Source organism: Notamacropus eugenii, chromosome 1 (genome assembly GCF_028372415.1).
Source record: "Notamacropus eugenii isolate mMacEug1 chromosome 1, mMacEug1.pri_v2, whole genome shotgun sequence".
Classification (NCBI taxonomy): Eukaryota; Metazoa; Chordata; class Mammalia; order Diprotodontia; family Macropodidae; genus Notamacropus; species Notamacropus eugenii.
Genome location: NC_092872.1, coordinates 661624623 through 661638008, shown reverse-complemented (window position 1 = coordinate 661638008; position 13386 = coordinate 661624623). Strand labels below are relative to the sequence as shown.

Sequence of the window (13386 nt, the reverse complement as noted above, 5' to 3'; positions counted from 1 at the left end):
GGGTGCAATCTTCAGCTGCACAATCATATTTTGGATAATTGGTATCTTTAATATTTGGTATCATACATGCACTTACCCCAAGGGCCCTACCAGAAATATCATTTGTCCCTCCCCTACTGCTCAGATGGGATGTATTCTTCCTAGAAGCCTCCCTTGCCCCCAAAACCAGGGTTGTTGGACCTACAGAGAGAGGCTGAGTTCACTGCACAGATGCCATAAGAGGGCCAGGCCTTTATCTAAGCTAAGAAATATGGAGTGTAAGATTGGGAACCCTCAAGCATAGGGAGTTGGGGTGTCCTACACAATGAGAAGGGAAAAGCGGGACCTTTTGAGATGATACCTTTGCCCTTACCTCACCCAATTGTGGTTTGGCTCTGAGCAAACAACCCACCCCTTGCCCTGCTCCCTATCCCAGGTCTACCCATTGTCCATGGGTAATTTCTTTGGCTGAAGACTCTTTCCAAGCTAAGCCCCATCGTGTAGGGCCAGGCATTTCCCATATATTGCTAAATTAACCCAGCAGCATCCCCTGCCCGTGGCCAGTGGTGTTGATAGAATCATTCTGAGGGTGCCTGAAAAGACCTAAGCTACCCGCACAAAAAAGAGGGCTCCCTAAACCATGTCCCCAGACTTAAGCTTTATGAGCTTTCTCTGGGGGATTAGTGCCTTAATGTACATAGAATATTCCCTTGTTTATTATAAGCCAGGTACTTAGGAGACTGGAAGAGGAAGAGGTTTTTGGAGGAGGTGAGTGGGGAGACATTATTGGATGTTTTCCCAGCCAGCTAAGCCAGCCCTGGGGCAGGGACATCCCAGGACCTGCTTCAATCCCAGCCAAGCTCTTGTGTCAGATCCTGCTAGCTAACTCCCCAAGATGGCTTATCAACAGGCTACCTCTGACCCAAGGCTCTCCTCACCTTGAACATCACTGTTGATTGGAGGCCATGCACACACCACAACCCCCAACCTCAGCAGCCAGCAAGACCCTGTTGTCCCCTAAGTGAGGAAAATTTCAGTAAGTTTATTTCCTATAAGCACTAGGAGGGGAAGCAGAGGGAATTTTTTAAGAATCAGAGGTATGGTTCCTCTCCTTTTTAATAAGGGAACCATAGGGAGCCTTGAGTTTTTCCAGCCCAGCTCTCCCTTTCCCACCTCCCAGTCCCCCCACCCCCACCCCCCCCAAAGCACCAGGAGCAGAAATGTTATGGGATGAGCCTCTCGGGGGGTATGGGTGATCACTGACCAATAAACCCCATCAGAGGCTTTGCCATTTCCTGCCCAGGAAATATTGGGACACTTCATAGGGGAAGAAGTCATGAATCTTTCAGCCTTTCCTGCATGGACCCCTGATCCTATCCAGAGGTAAGAGAGAGACCCCTCAGGGCAGGTCATTATTTTGACTTTCAGGTTGGCCTTGGTTAAAAGCTCCCTGTCCCACTTCCTATATACAGACATACATATGTACATGTATACATATATATGTGTATATATATATATATGAGATAGAGATCTATTTTTGTTCTTGGAATTCTATTGTTTAAAAAAAAAGGAAAAAATGTACTACTGATTTACCTTGGGCTTTCCAAAGAGATGCTGATAATTATATGATGGCATTAAATAGAAAAGCACCAGTATGTTGTTGTGTTTTCATTTGACAGGTCTCTAACGGGACAGGTGATTCCCCTTAGAGAGGGGAAGAAGTTCTGTTTTGATGAAGCCAGCATCTGCTTTTCAGTGAAGTCTTCTCTGAGCATGGACAGTGCCTATCCCATAATGGGCATACAGTCAATCTCCTTAGGGCCCTGACTCTCAAATATGATACATGATAAAAACAACATGGCATTGTAATAGAATATGAAAATGAGTGAAGATGGAAAAGACCAAAAAAGGAAGGGATGGGTAGGCTGGGAAAACTACAGAGAAGGCAATGACTTGAGCTGGAGTTTGCACTGGGGAGAGAAGAACACAGGGTCTGGGTAGCAGGATTCCATGTATGGGATGACAGAAATGAGCGTGGTTGGGTTTGGCACAGGTGATAACAAGCTACAAAGCGGCTCTTTTGGTCTCTGAAAAACCCAAGTTTGTAGACATTTGTTTGGCCTACATTTAGGAACAATTTAAGTATTTATATTCCAACTATGAGCCCTACCCTGTGCTAGATCCTTGAAGATGTAAAGAATTAGGAAAATAGCACCTGCCCTTAAGCTTACATGCTGTAGGGAGGATACAACATATACAGAGTTGAGTAAATACAAACTGTGTGTCTGTGTATGTGTGAGAGATAAGAGGACTGATTAGAGCCTAGCATGCAGCAGTGTGTATGTGGTAATCCCCTGTGTGGACTTGGGAGTTTCAAGATTATGGAAGCCCTAACAACTAGGGGGAGTGATCCACAAAAACCTTGGGGTACCTGTGAGCTGTGCTTTGAAGGAGTCTGGGAATCCCAACTGGGTTAAGGCATTATCTGCAGAGGAGATCCCAGAGAGGGGTAGGGTAGTCCATTATCCCATTCAAACCCACAAGCAAATATTAGTTCATATTTGCTGATTACCACTGAGGGGAGAATAGGACCCTAAGAGAATGGGATATACAACAAAAGGAAAAGTATGGATGAGTAAAGGGCATTTAAAAAGAAACAAAAAATAGAATCATGCTGTCTAGGAGAGAAGGTGGGTTGGACCTGATGAGATTGGCCTCTTGACATTTGCTGTGGTTTGGACATTCAGCCTTGCCAGTGGTAACTTTTCACAGGGACAGACATTCCAGTATTCTGGGAATAAATTCTTTCCTTAATAATAACCATATATACTCTAAGTGAGTACCTGAAAAGGCCTTAGCCTAAAAGGGCCGGGGTCTCCCATTCCATCTCCAGTCATCATGATGAATATCTGACCATGGGACCCAGATGCCTCTGGAGAAGAAAGTGAGGCTGGTGACCTTGCACAGGCTTTCTTCACTCAAAGTCAACTGCAAGTCATGTTATCATTTCCCTGATGTCATGGTCCTCTTCGAAAATGAAGGACCAGCAATATGTGTTATATATGCGTATGTGTATATATTTTGTGTGTTATATTGATAAAATTATTAACACATTGAAATTGCATTTCACAAAATATTTTATATTCATTACCTCATTTTACCCTCATACCTACCCCAGAAATTATGTAGTATATTATCGTATTTCACAGATTGAAAAGTCGAGGCTCAGAGAGGTCACACAATTAGTAGGAGAAGAGGCTCAGATCCAGGTTTTTGGACTCAGTCCAATGTTGTTTCCTCAGTGTTGTTCTTGGCCCCTATCATGCCAACTCATGAAGTCCCCAGTCTCATGACTTATTTCTGTGTTCATCTATCGTAACGAAGAGCCCTATCTTTGCCTACCTTGACTTCCTTTTGACTTCAAATCTTTATACTGATAAGCATTGTGGTATATAGTATAAGGCTGCTAGGTGATGTAGTGCATAGAGTGGCAAGCCTGAAGTCAGAAAGATCCATCTTCCTGAGTTCAAGTCTGGCCTCCAACATTTAATTATCTGTGTGACCCTGGGCAAATCACATAACCCCATTTGCCTCAGTTTATTCAATCTGTAAAATGAGCTGGAGAAGGAAATAGCAAACCACTCCAGTGTCTTTGCCAAGAAAACTCCCAATGTCATGAAGAGTCAGACATAACTGAATAAAACAAAAGATACATGTATGGTATAAAGGGCCTTGGGTCCAAGGTCCCAGTTTCAGGTCCCCCTTCTATAGGCCATTTTACTGTGGGCAAGTCATCCTGCCCTCCACACCTCAGTTTCCTCATCTGTAAAATGAATGCAGCACCATCCCAACAACAAAGAGCAGGGACAGAGTGGAACAATCTCTCCAAGGACTACACGTTCTGCCTTGGGAATGATAAAGGAATGCTCTCCCTCCTCATTTCTGCCTCCTCAATTCTCTGAGCTTCCTGCAAGTCTCAGCGGAATCCCCACCTTTGGTTGTGCCCCTTAATCTTAGTGTCATACTGTTGATCTCCAACTTATCCTGTCCATATCTTGTTTGTAGACAGTTGATTGCATGTCTCCACCTTTAAGTTCTTGACAGCAAGGTGTGTCTTTTGCCTTTCTTTGTATCCCCAGCACTTACAAAGTGCCTAGCTCTTTAATAAATGCTTAAGGCAACTAGGTGGCTCAATGGATAGAGTTCTAGACCAGGAGTGAGGAGGACTTGAATTCCAATCTGGCCTCAGACACTTACTGGCAAATCACTTAAACTCTATTTTTAAATCCGCTGGAGAAGGAAATGACAGCCCAGTCCAGTACCTGCCAAGAAAACTCATGGACCATAATGAAGAGTCAGATATGACTAAGCATCAAATAAATGCTTGTTGAATGACTGAACGTAGGATGGAGAAAAACTCTAGCACATTACCTGGACTGAATTTGTGGGGAATCCCAGGGATGGCAGTGGTTAGCAGACGCTGAAACAAACCACTCTGAAATGTGGCCTTCCTTGATTCAGTTGTCTTGCAATTTCTCTGAAAAATACCTAGGAGATTGGGTGGTCTTAAAGCTTAAATTAACACCAGTAGAACAGCCAAAAAACTGTTGGGACCTTAGACTGCATTAAGCTTCCAAAAAGAGCAAGGTGATAGGCCCCATTATATTCTACCCCAGTCAGATTATCTTCCAGGTGAAGGATCAACCTATTAAGGAGGATTCTAGCAAGGATTTTGCCAGCAATGACTAAGAGAGAGACCCCCCTGTGATTGTCGCAGGAGAAATCTATTCCCTTTACCTTTATAGAGATCAGCAAAGCCCAACAACTCCAGGAGAAATGCCAAGAGCAGAACAGTGGTCTGTACACAACATTTGTAGATCTGACCAAGGCCTTTGACACTGTTAGTCATGAGGGCTCATGGAAAATTATGTCAAAATTTGGTTGCCCAGAGAAGTTCAGTTCTTGTACATCCATTTCTTGATGGCATGTTTGCCCAGGTTTTGGATAGTGGGCAATGCTCTTGTACCTTCTCAGTCACCAATGGAGCGAAACAGGGCTGTGTGCTCTTTAGCAAGATGTTTTCAGCCATGTTGCCATTCTCATTTTCAACGAGAATGAACATGGCAACGAGGTCAACTACCGTACTGATGGTAAGTTCTTCAATTTGAAAAGGCTACAAGCCAACACCAAAGTGGAGGGAGTGATGGTGCATGATTTTCTGTTTGCAGATGATTGTGCACTCAATGCAGCCTCTGAAACTGAGATGCAACAGTATGGATCTGCCTGTGCTAATTTTGACCTAATAATTAACACCAAGAAAACACAGGTGCTCCATCAGCCACCACCACACCATCCATACATGGAACCATTGGTTACAACAAATGGAGAAGTTTTGAATGCTGTGGATGTTCACTTACCTTGGTAGTGTACTTTCCAGGGGTGTACACATTGACAATGAGGTTGATGAATGCATTGCCAGAGCTAGCTCAGTGTTTGGGAGGCTCCAAAGAAAAGTTTGGGAAAGAAGAGGTATTAGACTGACTACCAAACTGAAGGTTTACAGAGCTGTTGTGCTAACCTCGTTGTTATATGCCTGTGAAACATGGACAGTCTACCAGCGCTATGTCAGGAAACTGAATTGCTTTCATTTGAACTGTCTTAGGAAGATTCTGAGGATCACTGCTTAGGATAAGGCACCAGACACTGAAGTCCTTGCTCAAGCTGAACTGCCAAACAGTCAAACTATGCTTCAGAGAGCACAACTCTGATAGGCTGGCCACATTGTTTAAATGCAAAATGTGTGCTTGCCAAAAAAGACTATTTTATGGAGAACTCACATGGGGCAGGTGATCACATGGTGGTCAGAAGAAGTGATACAGGGACACTCTCAAGGACTCTCTCAAGAACTTTGGATTTGACCGTACAACATGGGAGACACTGGCACAGGACCGCTCAGCATGGCATGCCCACATAAGAAAAGGTGCTGTGCTCTATGAGCAAAGTAGAATTGAGATAGCACAAAGGAAACATATAAGATGTGCACATTTGGGAGTATCCTCCCCAAGGTTCACACAGAGTATCTGTGCTCAACCTGTGGTAGAGCATTCTGAGCTAGTACTGGTCTCATCAGCCACAGTCACAGACATACTGAAACTTCACTTTATCATGGCAATGCCATTTTGGTCTTCTGTGAAAACAAAGGACAACAACCAACCAACTCTGGTCAGACTACATCTGAGTTCTGTGTTTAGTCCTGAGAACCATAGTTTAGGAAGAATATTGTATTCCAAAGGACAACCAAAATGTCAAAAGACCTTGAGTCTATGTCATATGAAGACCAATGGAAGCAACTGGGAATATTTACCTTAAAGGTAAGGAAGAAGGGTGAGAGTGGGGCAAGATAATTGCAGGCTTGAGTATTTGAAGAGCAGTTATCTGGAAGAGGAATCAAGACTTATATTGTTAACCATATAAAGAACCTAGAGCTAGGAGGTTAATTTAGCCCTAAAGTCAGGAAAACAATTTCCTCACAAGTAGCACTGTCCAAAAATTGCACGGGCTGCCTGAGGAGGTAATAGGTTTCCAACAGAAAAGGTAGTATTGGGGTACAGGTTGGTCACTGGTATCCCTTCTAAAACTCACAGATTCTAGGATTATCTGTAGTTCAGCTCAGCTAAGGTACAGCAAAATTAAAGTTTTCACCTCACTTCCTCTCTCCTCATGCTGTTTTCTATTTCCCTTCATCCCAACCGATAGCCACAACTATGTTTAAGGGCCAGTGACTCATGATACTTTGGGCCTCCCCTTCCTAGTATATGTCATCTCCCCCAAAGATCATCCATCATACCTCCTCCCTCCCAAGAAGCTAGGATGACATCTAATCCACAGGACACACTGATTTAGAATTAGACCTTAGAGACCACCTAGTTCAACACCCTCATGCTATAATGGTAGTAAATATTAGCTGGTCATAGAAAGGAAGTTGGTCTCAAAGTCAGGAAGGTCTGAGTTCAAATGCTACTTCTGATCCATATTGGCTTCATATGGGACTTAAGGTAAATCACTTTAATCCTGAGTCCTACCACGCAATTAGTTCTCTTAAGATTAAGTTGATAGAGATGGTGCAAAGCTGCAGTGGTGGGAAAACATCTTTAACTGGGATCTCCCTCTGTCAATGGTAACATGAGTACTATGATTTTTAAAAAGAAAGGCAAGTAGCAGGATCCAGATTGACACAGTCTTCTGACTTCAAATTCCATGCTCTTTCCATTCTACTACCCTGCCTCTCAGGCATTCAATAAATATTTACTGAGTGAAATAATTGTTTTCAAAGCTAAGCTAAAAGGGGCTTAGAAATTCCTTCTGTCTCCCATGTCCTCAACCAGCCTCCACTCCACACCCCACTGGGGTTGCATCACCTGTCCGAGGGCGAGATTCCTTTTTTGTCTCACTCCCTACCCTGGAGTTCTCTAAGGGAACCAACCCTCTTAAGTGTTTTATCTTCAGGCTAAATACGAGTGGAATTCTTGACTCTAAACCTCCCTCTACACACCACACCCCCAACCAAAGTCCTTATCACACAGTTAGAGGAGCCAGCCCAGCACTGTTATGAGGTCACCACGCAAAGATGTTAGGACTCCTACTCATTCATTTGAGGAGTATAAGCCAACTTCTCCATTCGCCCACAGCACTCACCCCAGGGCACCAGACAGAGTTTCAGCATTCTTTTTCATGTACATGGATTGTGCAGTCTTCAGTGTGATCTGATTTAGGAGGATGGGGGGAGACCCTTCTTCCCTCATATATTTACTTATTGGGCCTAATCACTTACTGTCTCTGTCTCTTCTTTCTCCCTTCCCCCAGCTCTGTCACTCTCTTTCTCCCCCTCTTTTTAGTTTAAGGCCTTCATAGCTAACAAAAATACAAAATTCAGGTGAGGAGTATTTACTCTAAGCTGTTATCAGTCATACTTTAGTTTAAAGGTTCAGGGACAAAGCTGTGAGAGACTAGGAGAGTGCTTAAGAGATTCAGCTGGGGCTCTGAAGAATTCTGCCAAGAGAACAGAAATGTAGGGTCAAAGTTCTCATTCTGTCCAAGGCTAGGCTTTCCTTTGACCTGAGGCTATGTCGGCAGGAGAGGGCAAGCTCTGGCAGATAGGCTCCTATCTGAAAAGACTCCTAGCCCAAGAAGAGATGACGGATGTGTGTCATTGGAAGACCAACCTCGCTTGATTTGGAAAGGCTCATCTCCAGTTAGGTGCAGGGCATTGAAAATATTGGAGGTGGCCAGAAAGGAAGTCCATAGTAGCCCCAAAGAAATGAGTAAGTGACTCACTCAAGGTTTCACAGTAAGTGAAGAGCTAGGATTTAAACCTAGGTCTCTCTTACTCATTTTTCTCCCAAGGCTGGTGAGCAAGCCTTGGTACCCTTAAAATGGAGGGGGGTTTCAGGTTTCTTAACCTGGGGTTGATGGATTTCAGGGAATCTGAACTTGGATGGGGGAAAAAAAATCATCTTTATTTCAACATAATTGGTTTCTTTTGTAAACCTATATATTTTATGCATTTTAAAACGTTATTCTGAGAAGTGTTCCATAAGCTTCACTAGAACACCAAAGGGATCCATGAAACAAAAATGGTTAAAACCCCCATTCTAGATGAAAAGATTTAAGGTCCCTACCGACTTAAAAGGTATGATGCTAATAAAAATGAACTAAAGGACTCTCATGTGTCCATCTCACACCTTAGGCTATTGTCAGTGACTCCCCCTTCCCCATGATACTAGGACCAGGAGTCATAAAGACCCAAGTTCAAATTCCGTCTCAGACACTTGCTAGCTATGTGACCATGGGCAAGTCACTTAACTGCTGTCTGCCTCAGTTTCCTCAGCTGTAAAATGAGGATAATAATAGCAGCTGCTTCAAGGCTATTTTGATGCTCAAATGAGATGTTTGTAAAACACTTAGCACGTAGTTGGCACTTAATAAATGCTTGTTTCCTTCCTTTCATGATCTGAAGGTGCGGCACCACCAGGATGGCTGAGGTAACACAAAGACTCCAAGACTAGGGGGTCAGGAGGTCTCAGGCTCCTCTTGCTTACCTCACAGGGCTACTGTGAGAATCAAATAAGCTACTTGATCATTGCAATGTACTTTCTATGTCTGGAAGCAAGGTGTGTGTGCATGAGAAGATCGTCAATGCAATGTAATCATCAATTGGCAGTAAAACCATAGTTATAGGGGCAGCTATGTGGATAGAGTGTCAACCCTAGAGTCAGAAGCATCTGTGTTCAAATCCAACCTGAGATACTTATAAATTGTATGACCCCAGGCAAGTCACTTAACCCTGATTGCCTCCAAAATTAAAAAAAATAAAATAGTAGTTATAGAATCTAAGGGGAGGGAGCAGGGTGGGCTGGAATGGGCAGCTAAGTTGGGTCAAAACCAGGGTGATAGGAGGAGGAAATGGAGGCAAATTATGTTAGGAGAGTAACCACTGGTGATTGATATTAAGGAGAACACACCAGAATGGGGGACTCAAGCCAATAATATTAGAAAACCAATCTGACCTCTTAGGGGATCCCGGCAGCCTGGAGAGAGTGCTGAAAGATGGAGAGGTGGAGAAAGGTCTTGGAGCAGAACATTTTATTACCTTGTAATCAAAGTTTTAGGCAGATATCAAACTTGTTCCTTGGCAACAAAAACCCAAAAGAATGAGGCTGCTTTCCTAATGGCAGGTGTGAACCTTGCAACCAGCCTTAGTGAGGAAGAGAGGAGAAGGAGAGAGAGTTGTGGTTGGCAGCACTACAGAAAAGAAGGTGTAGCCTTGGCTTAAGGTCGGGCCATAGCAGACATCCTGGTGTTAGGCTTGAGTTCTCTAGGAATATACTAAATTGAATTGGATTAATTATATTGGAATTGAATTGCAACATGGGTATCCATTAAAGACACTAAGGGTGTTTAACCTTGGAGAAGAGAAAGGGGAGGGGGAGGTGGGAAGTAACAGTGAGTATTTGAAGGGCAGTCCTGTGGACCAAGGCCTGCCACTTAATCTGCAGAGCATATCACACTTCAAATATGTATATACTGCACTTTGCATATCTTTTATGTATCTCATTATTTACCTGTCGCCTCCATTGAAATGTAAGTTTCTTGAGGTCAGGGACCTTTCTTATATCCTCTGAGCTTAGCCTAGGGCCTGGCACGTAGTAAACACTTAATAAGTGCTTGTTAACTTGACCAACAGCCTGTGCAAAAACACAGAGATGGGAGATGGAAGATGTGTGAGTAACTTTAAGTCAGTTGGTGATATCAAATACATCGGTACAGGTGTCCCTCCTCCCTCCCCCCACTAAGGCCCAGACCAGATTAAAATGTAATTTGGAAATATTTAGCAAAATAAATAATACAATAAAACATAGATATTACATTTTAAAACTAAATCACTATGCAACCTGTAAGGATCCTCATTGTAAGGTTTAGTGGTCGTATTTCTATTTGAGTTTGACTCCAGTGGTCTAAACCAAAAACTGAGTGATGGGGAAATAAGGGGAAATAGCCTGGAAAGGTAACCTGAGGCCAAATTGGGAAGGATTTTAAATATCTTTAAAGTTTTTATCCTAAGAGCTAGTGGAAGTTCTTTGAAAAGAGGATTGACGTGGTGGACACTTTTGGAATATCACTTTTGTTAGCTGTGCAGAGGATGGTTTGGAGAGGGACCTCCAGGATCAAACACAAAAACCTGTTTGGAATTCAAGGCCAAGCATCTCTCCTCTCCAGGCATTTTTTCTGGTTGCTCCCTATGCAGGGAATGCTTTCTTTCCTCTTTTCTTACCATCCTCAGCCTGGCTTCCCTGGTTTCCCTTAAATCCCAATTAAAATCCCATCTTCTACAGGAAACCTTTTCCATCATTCCTACCTCTACAGCCTTCTCTTTTTTAATTATTTCCTATTTATCCTGTATAGATCTTGTTTTTTCTTATTTGTTTGCTTCTCTCTCCCATTAGTTTGTAAGTTCCTTGAGCGCAGGATCTTTCCCTCTTTTTGTACCTCCAGCGTTTGCCTGACACATAGTACACACTTGACAAATGCTTCTTAACTATTAATTAATTGACCTTGACAGAAAAGGGGAAATTGGAAAGAAGGCTGGATTTGGGGGAAAAGATAAGGAGTTCTGTTAGACTTGTTAGATTTTTAGATGCCTATGTTTAGTTCCAAATATATGATAGACACTGATATAGGAATGAAATGAAAGTTCATTGTGAGTAGGGATTGTTTCATTCTTCATACTTGAATGTCTAGGCCTACCACAGTGCCTGGCACATAATAGGTATTTTAATAAATACTTGTTGATTGAATGATAGTAGAGCTGGAGACACAGACCTAGGAATCATCTACATAGAGAAAGTAATTGAACTGATGGGATCCCTGGGAGGCAATGGAGAGAAAAGAGAAGACTCAAGAAAGTATCTTTGGGATCTACCCAAAGTGAAGGGGCAGGCATGGATGATAATCCTGCAAAGGATACTGAGAAGACATGGCCAGAGAGGTAGGAGGAGAACCAAGAAAGAGCATTGTCAGGAAAACTGAAAGAGGAAAGACTGCCCAGAAGGACAAGGTGGTAAATGGTAAAATTCTGGTAAAGGATGAGAACTGAGAAATGGCCACTGGATTTGTACCTTTGGGTCAAGCGTTACCCTCCAGAGCTGCCTTTTTAAAATATGTAAATCCCTCTGAGAAGGGCAACAGTTCCATTCCTGTCATCTTAGTGTGGGTAAGCTTATCTGCCAGTAAGGAGAGGGGGAGGTGAGTTGAGAGCCCTGTTTGGAGGAATCACTGATGGCCCACAGTTAACCCTTCCTCTGTCATGCCTTCTTAAAGATTCCCCAAGGATGGACACTTCACAGCCTCTCGTGACCACCCCATTCTTCTGCTTCACAAATTACCAAGTTCCTTGACTGAGCCCAATCTCCCCAATTTCATTTGGAGTCCAGAAAGGTTTAAAGGCAATTCCCCCTAGAAAATCCTCATTCTCTTCTAAGAAAAGATTTTCAAATATCTGCTTGGTTTCTAAATATCCTTATCCTGATAGGAACTCACAGCCACATGAATGTGAGGGGGAGTGGGCGTATTTATACCCAACTCAGTACAGTTTGTACTTGTTCCTATTTGTCAACTTGAACACACTTGTACTTGATACACTGCGGGCTAATTAATTTTGGAATTCTCCCTCCAGTGCTCCTCTCTCCCTCTCTTTTTCTTATTTTTAAAGAAAAGATGAAAATGACCTCCATGCTCTGTCTCTCTTGCTTCTACCTGATGGTGACTGATATCCCCACGATTAGTCAGAGGGTGGTGATTGTGATGAGAGGAAATCACAGGGCTCTAGCACAGGATCTCTTCTATTCTAGAGAATTCTATTCTCTTCTATTCTAGAGAATATCACCTCTGTTACCCATCCCTCCTCCCTCGTCCTTCCATCTTCTTTTCTCATTCCTTCCTCTCACCTTTTTGCCTTCTAATTGTCCCTTCCCTTCTTCATAATCCTCTCTTTTTTTCTTTCCACATTCATCGCCTCCTCTCTTCTCTTCCTTCTCTCTTAGAGTTCTTGAATTTCAGAGATGGAAGGGACATTAAAGACCATTTAGTGCAGTGTTCTCATTTTATATATGAGGAAATATTCATAGAAAGTCATCATCTATTTGATTTATCCAAATGGGATGGAAAGCTGGAGCTTAAACAACAAATAAGAGCATTTCCATACACACAGCTGTACACAAAAAGAGGGTTCTAAATGAGTCTCCATTTCATACCACTTTCTTTTGTAAAAATTATATAATAAATTCTACACATTATTTTCAAAACTGTCCTGTTTCTCTGCACTTCCTTCTAAATTTCCTTCTGTTCTCCTCTATACATTTTTTAAAATCTATTTTATTTTATTTTCAGTTTCAGATTCTCTCCCTTTTCCCATCACTGCCCCCACCCATTGAGAAGGTAAGAATTTAAAAACCCATTACAAATATAAAGCCACACAAAACAAATTTCCACATTAGCTGTATTTTGGGTGGGGGGAGGGGCAAGCAAAAGGAAAAATATATGGTTCAATCTTCACTCTGGGTCCATCAGTTCTCTATATGGATGTAGATAACACTTCATTGTGAGTCCTTTGAAATTGTAGAGTGTTGATCAGAGCTACCAGGTCTTTCCCAGTTGATTATCATTACAATATTGTTACTTTGTAAGCTGTTCTCATGGTTTTACTTCGTTTTGCATCAGTTTATAGGTGTTTCCAGATCTTTCTGAAACTATCCCCTTAAACATTTCCTGTGGCACATTAGTATCACATCACATTGATCTACCATAACTTGTTCAACCATTGCCCAGTTGAAGGGCATCCCCTCAGTTTCC

The 13386-nt window shown here is 42.6% G+C and overlaps 1 protein-coding gene across 1 annotated transcript in view; it reads left to right on the top strand.

The window, feature by feature from the left end:
- TTC7A (tetratricopeptide repeat domain 7A) overlaps window positions 1-1853 on the top strand; it is a 201173-nt gene extending 199320 nt beyond the window's left edge. Inside the window, exon 20 of the mRNA XM_072635672.1 lies at window positions 1659-1853. Within this exon, the coding sequence (XP_072491773.1) occupies window positions 1659-1688 (30 nt within the window). The 3' untranslated portion in view covers window positions 1689-1853. The remainder of the gene's footprint in view (window positions 1-1658) is intronic.
- The last annotated feature ends 11533 nt before the right edge of the window (window positions 1854-13386 follow it).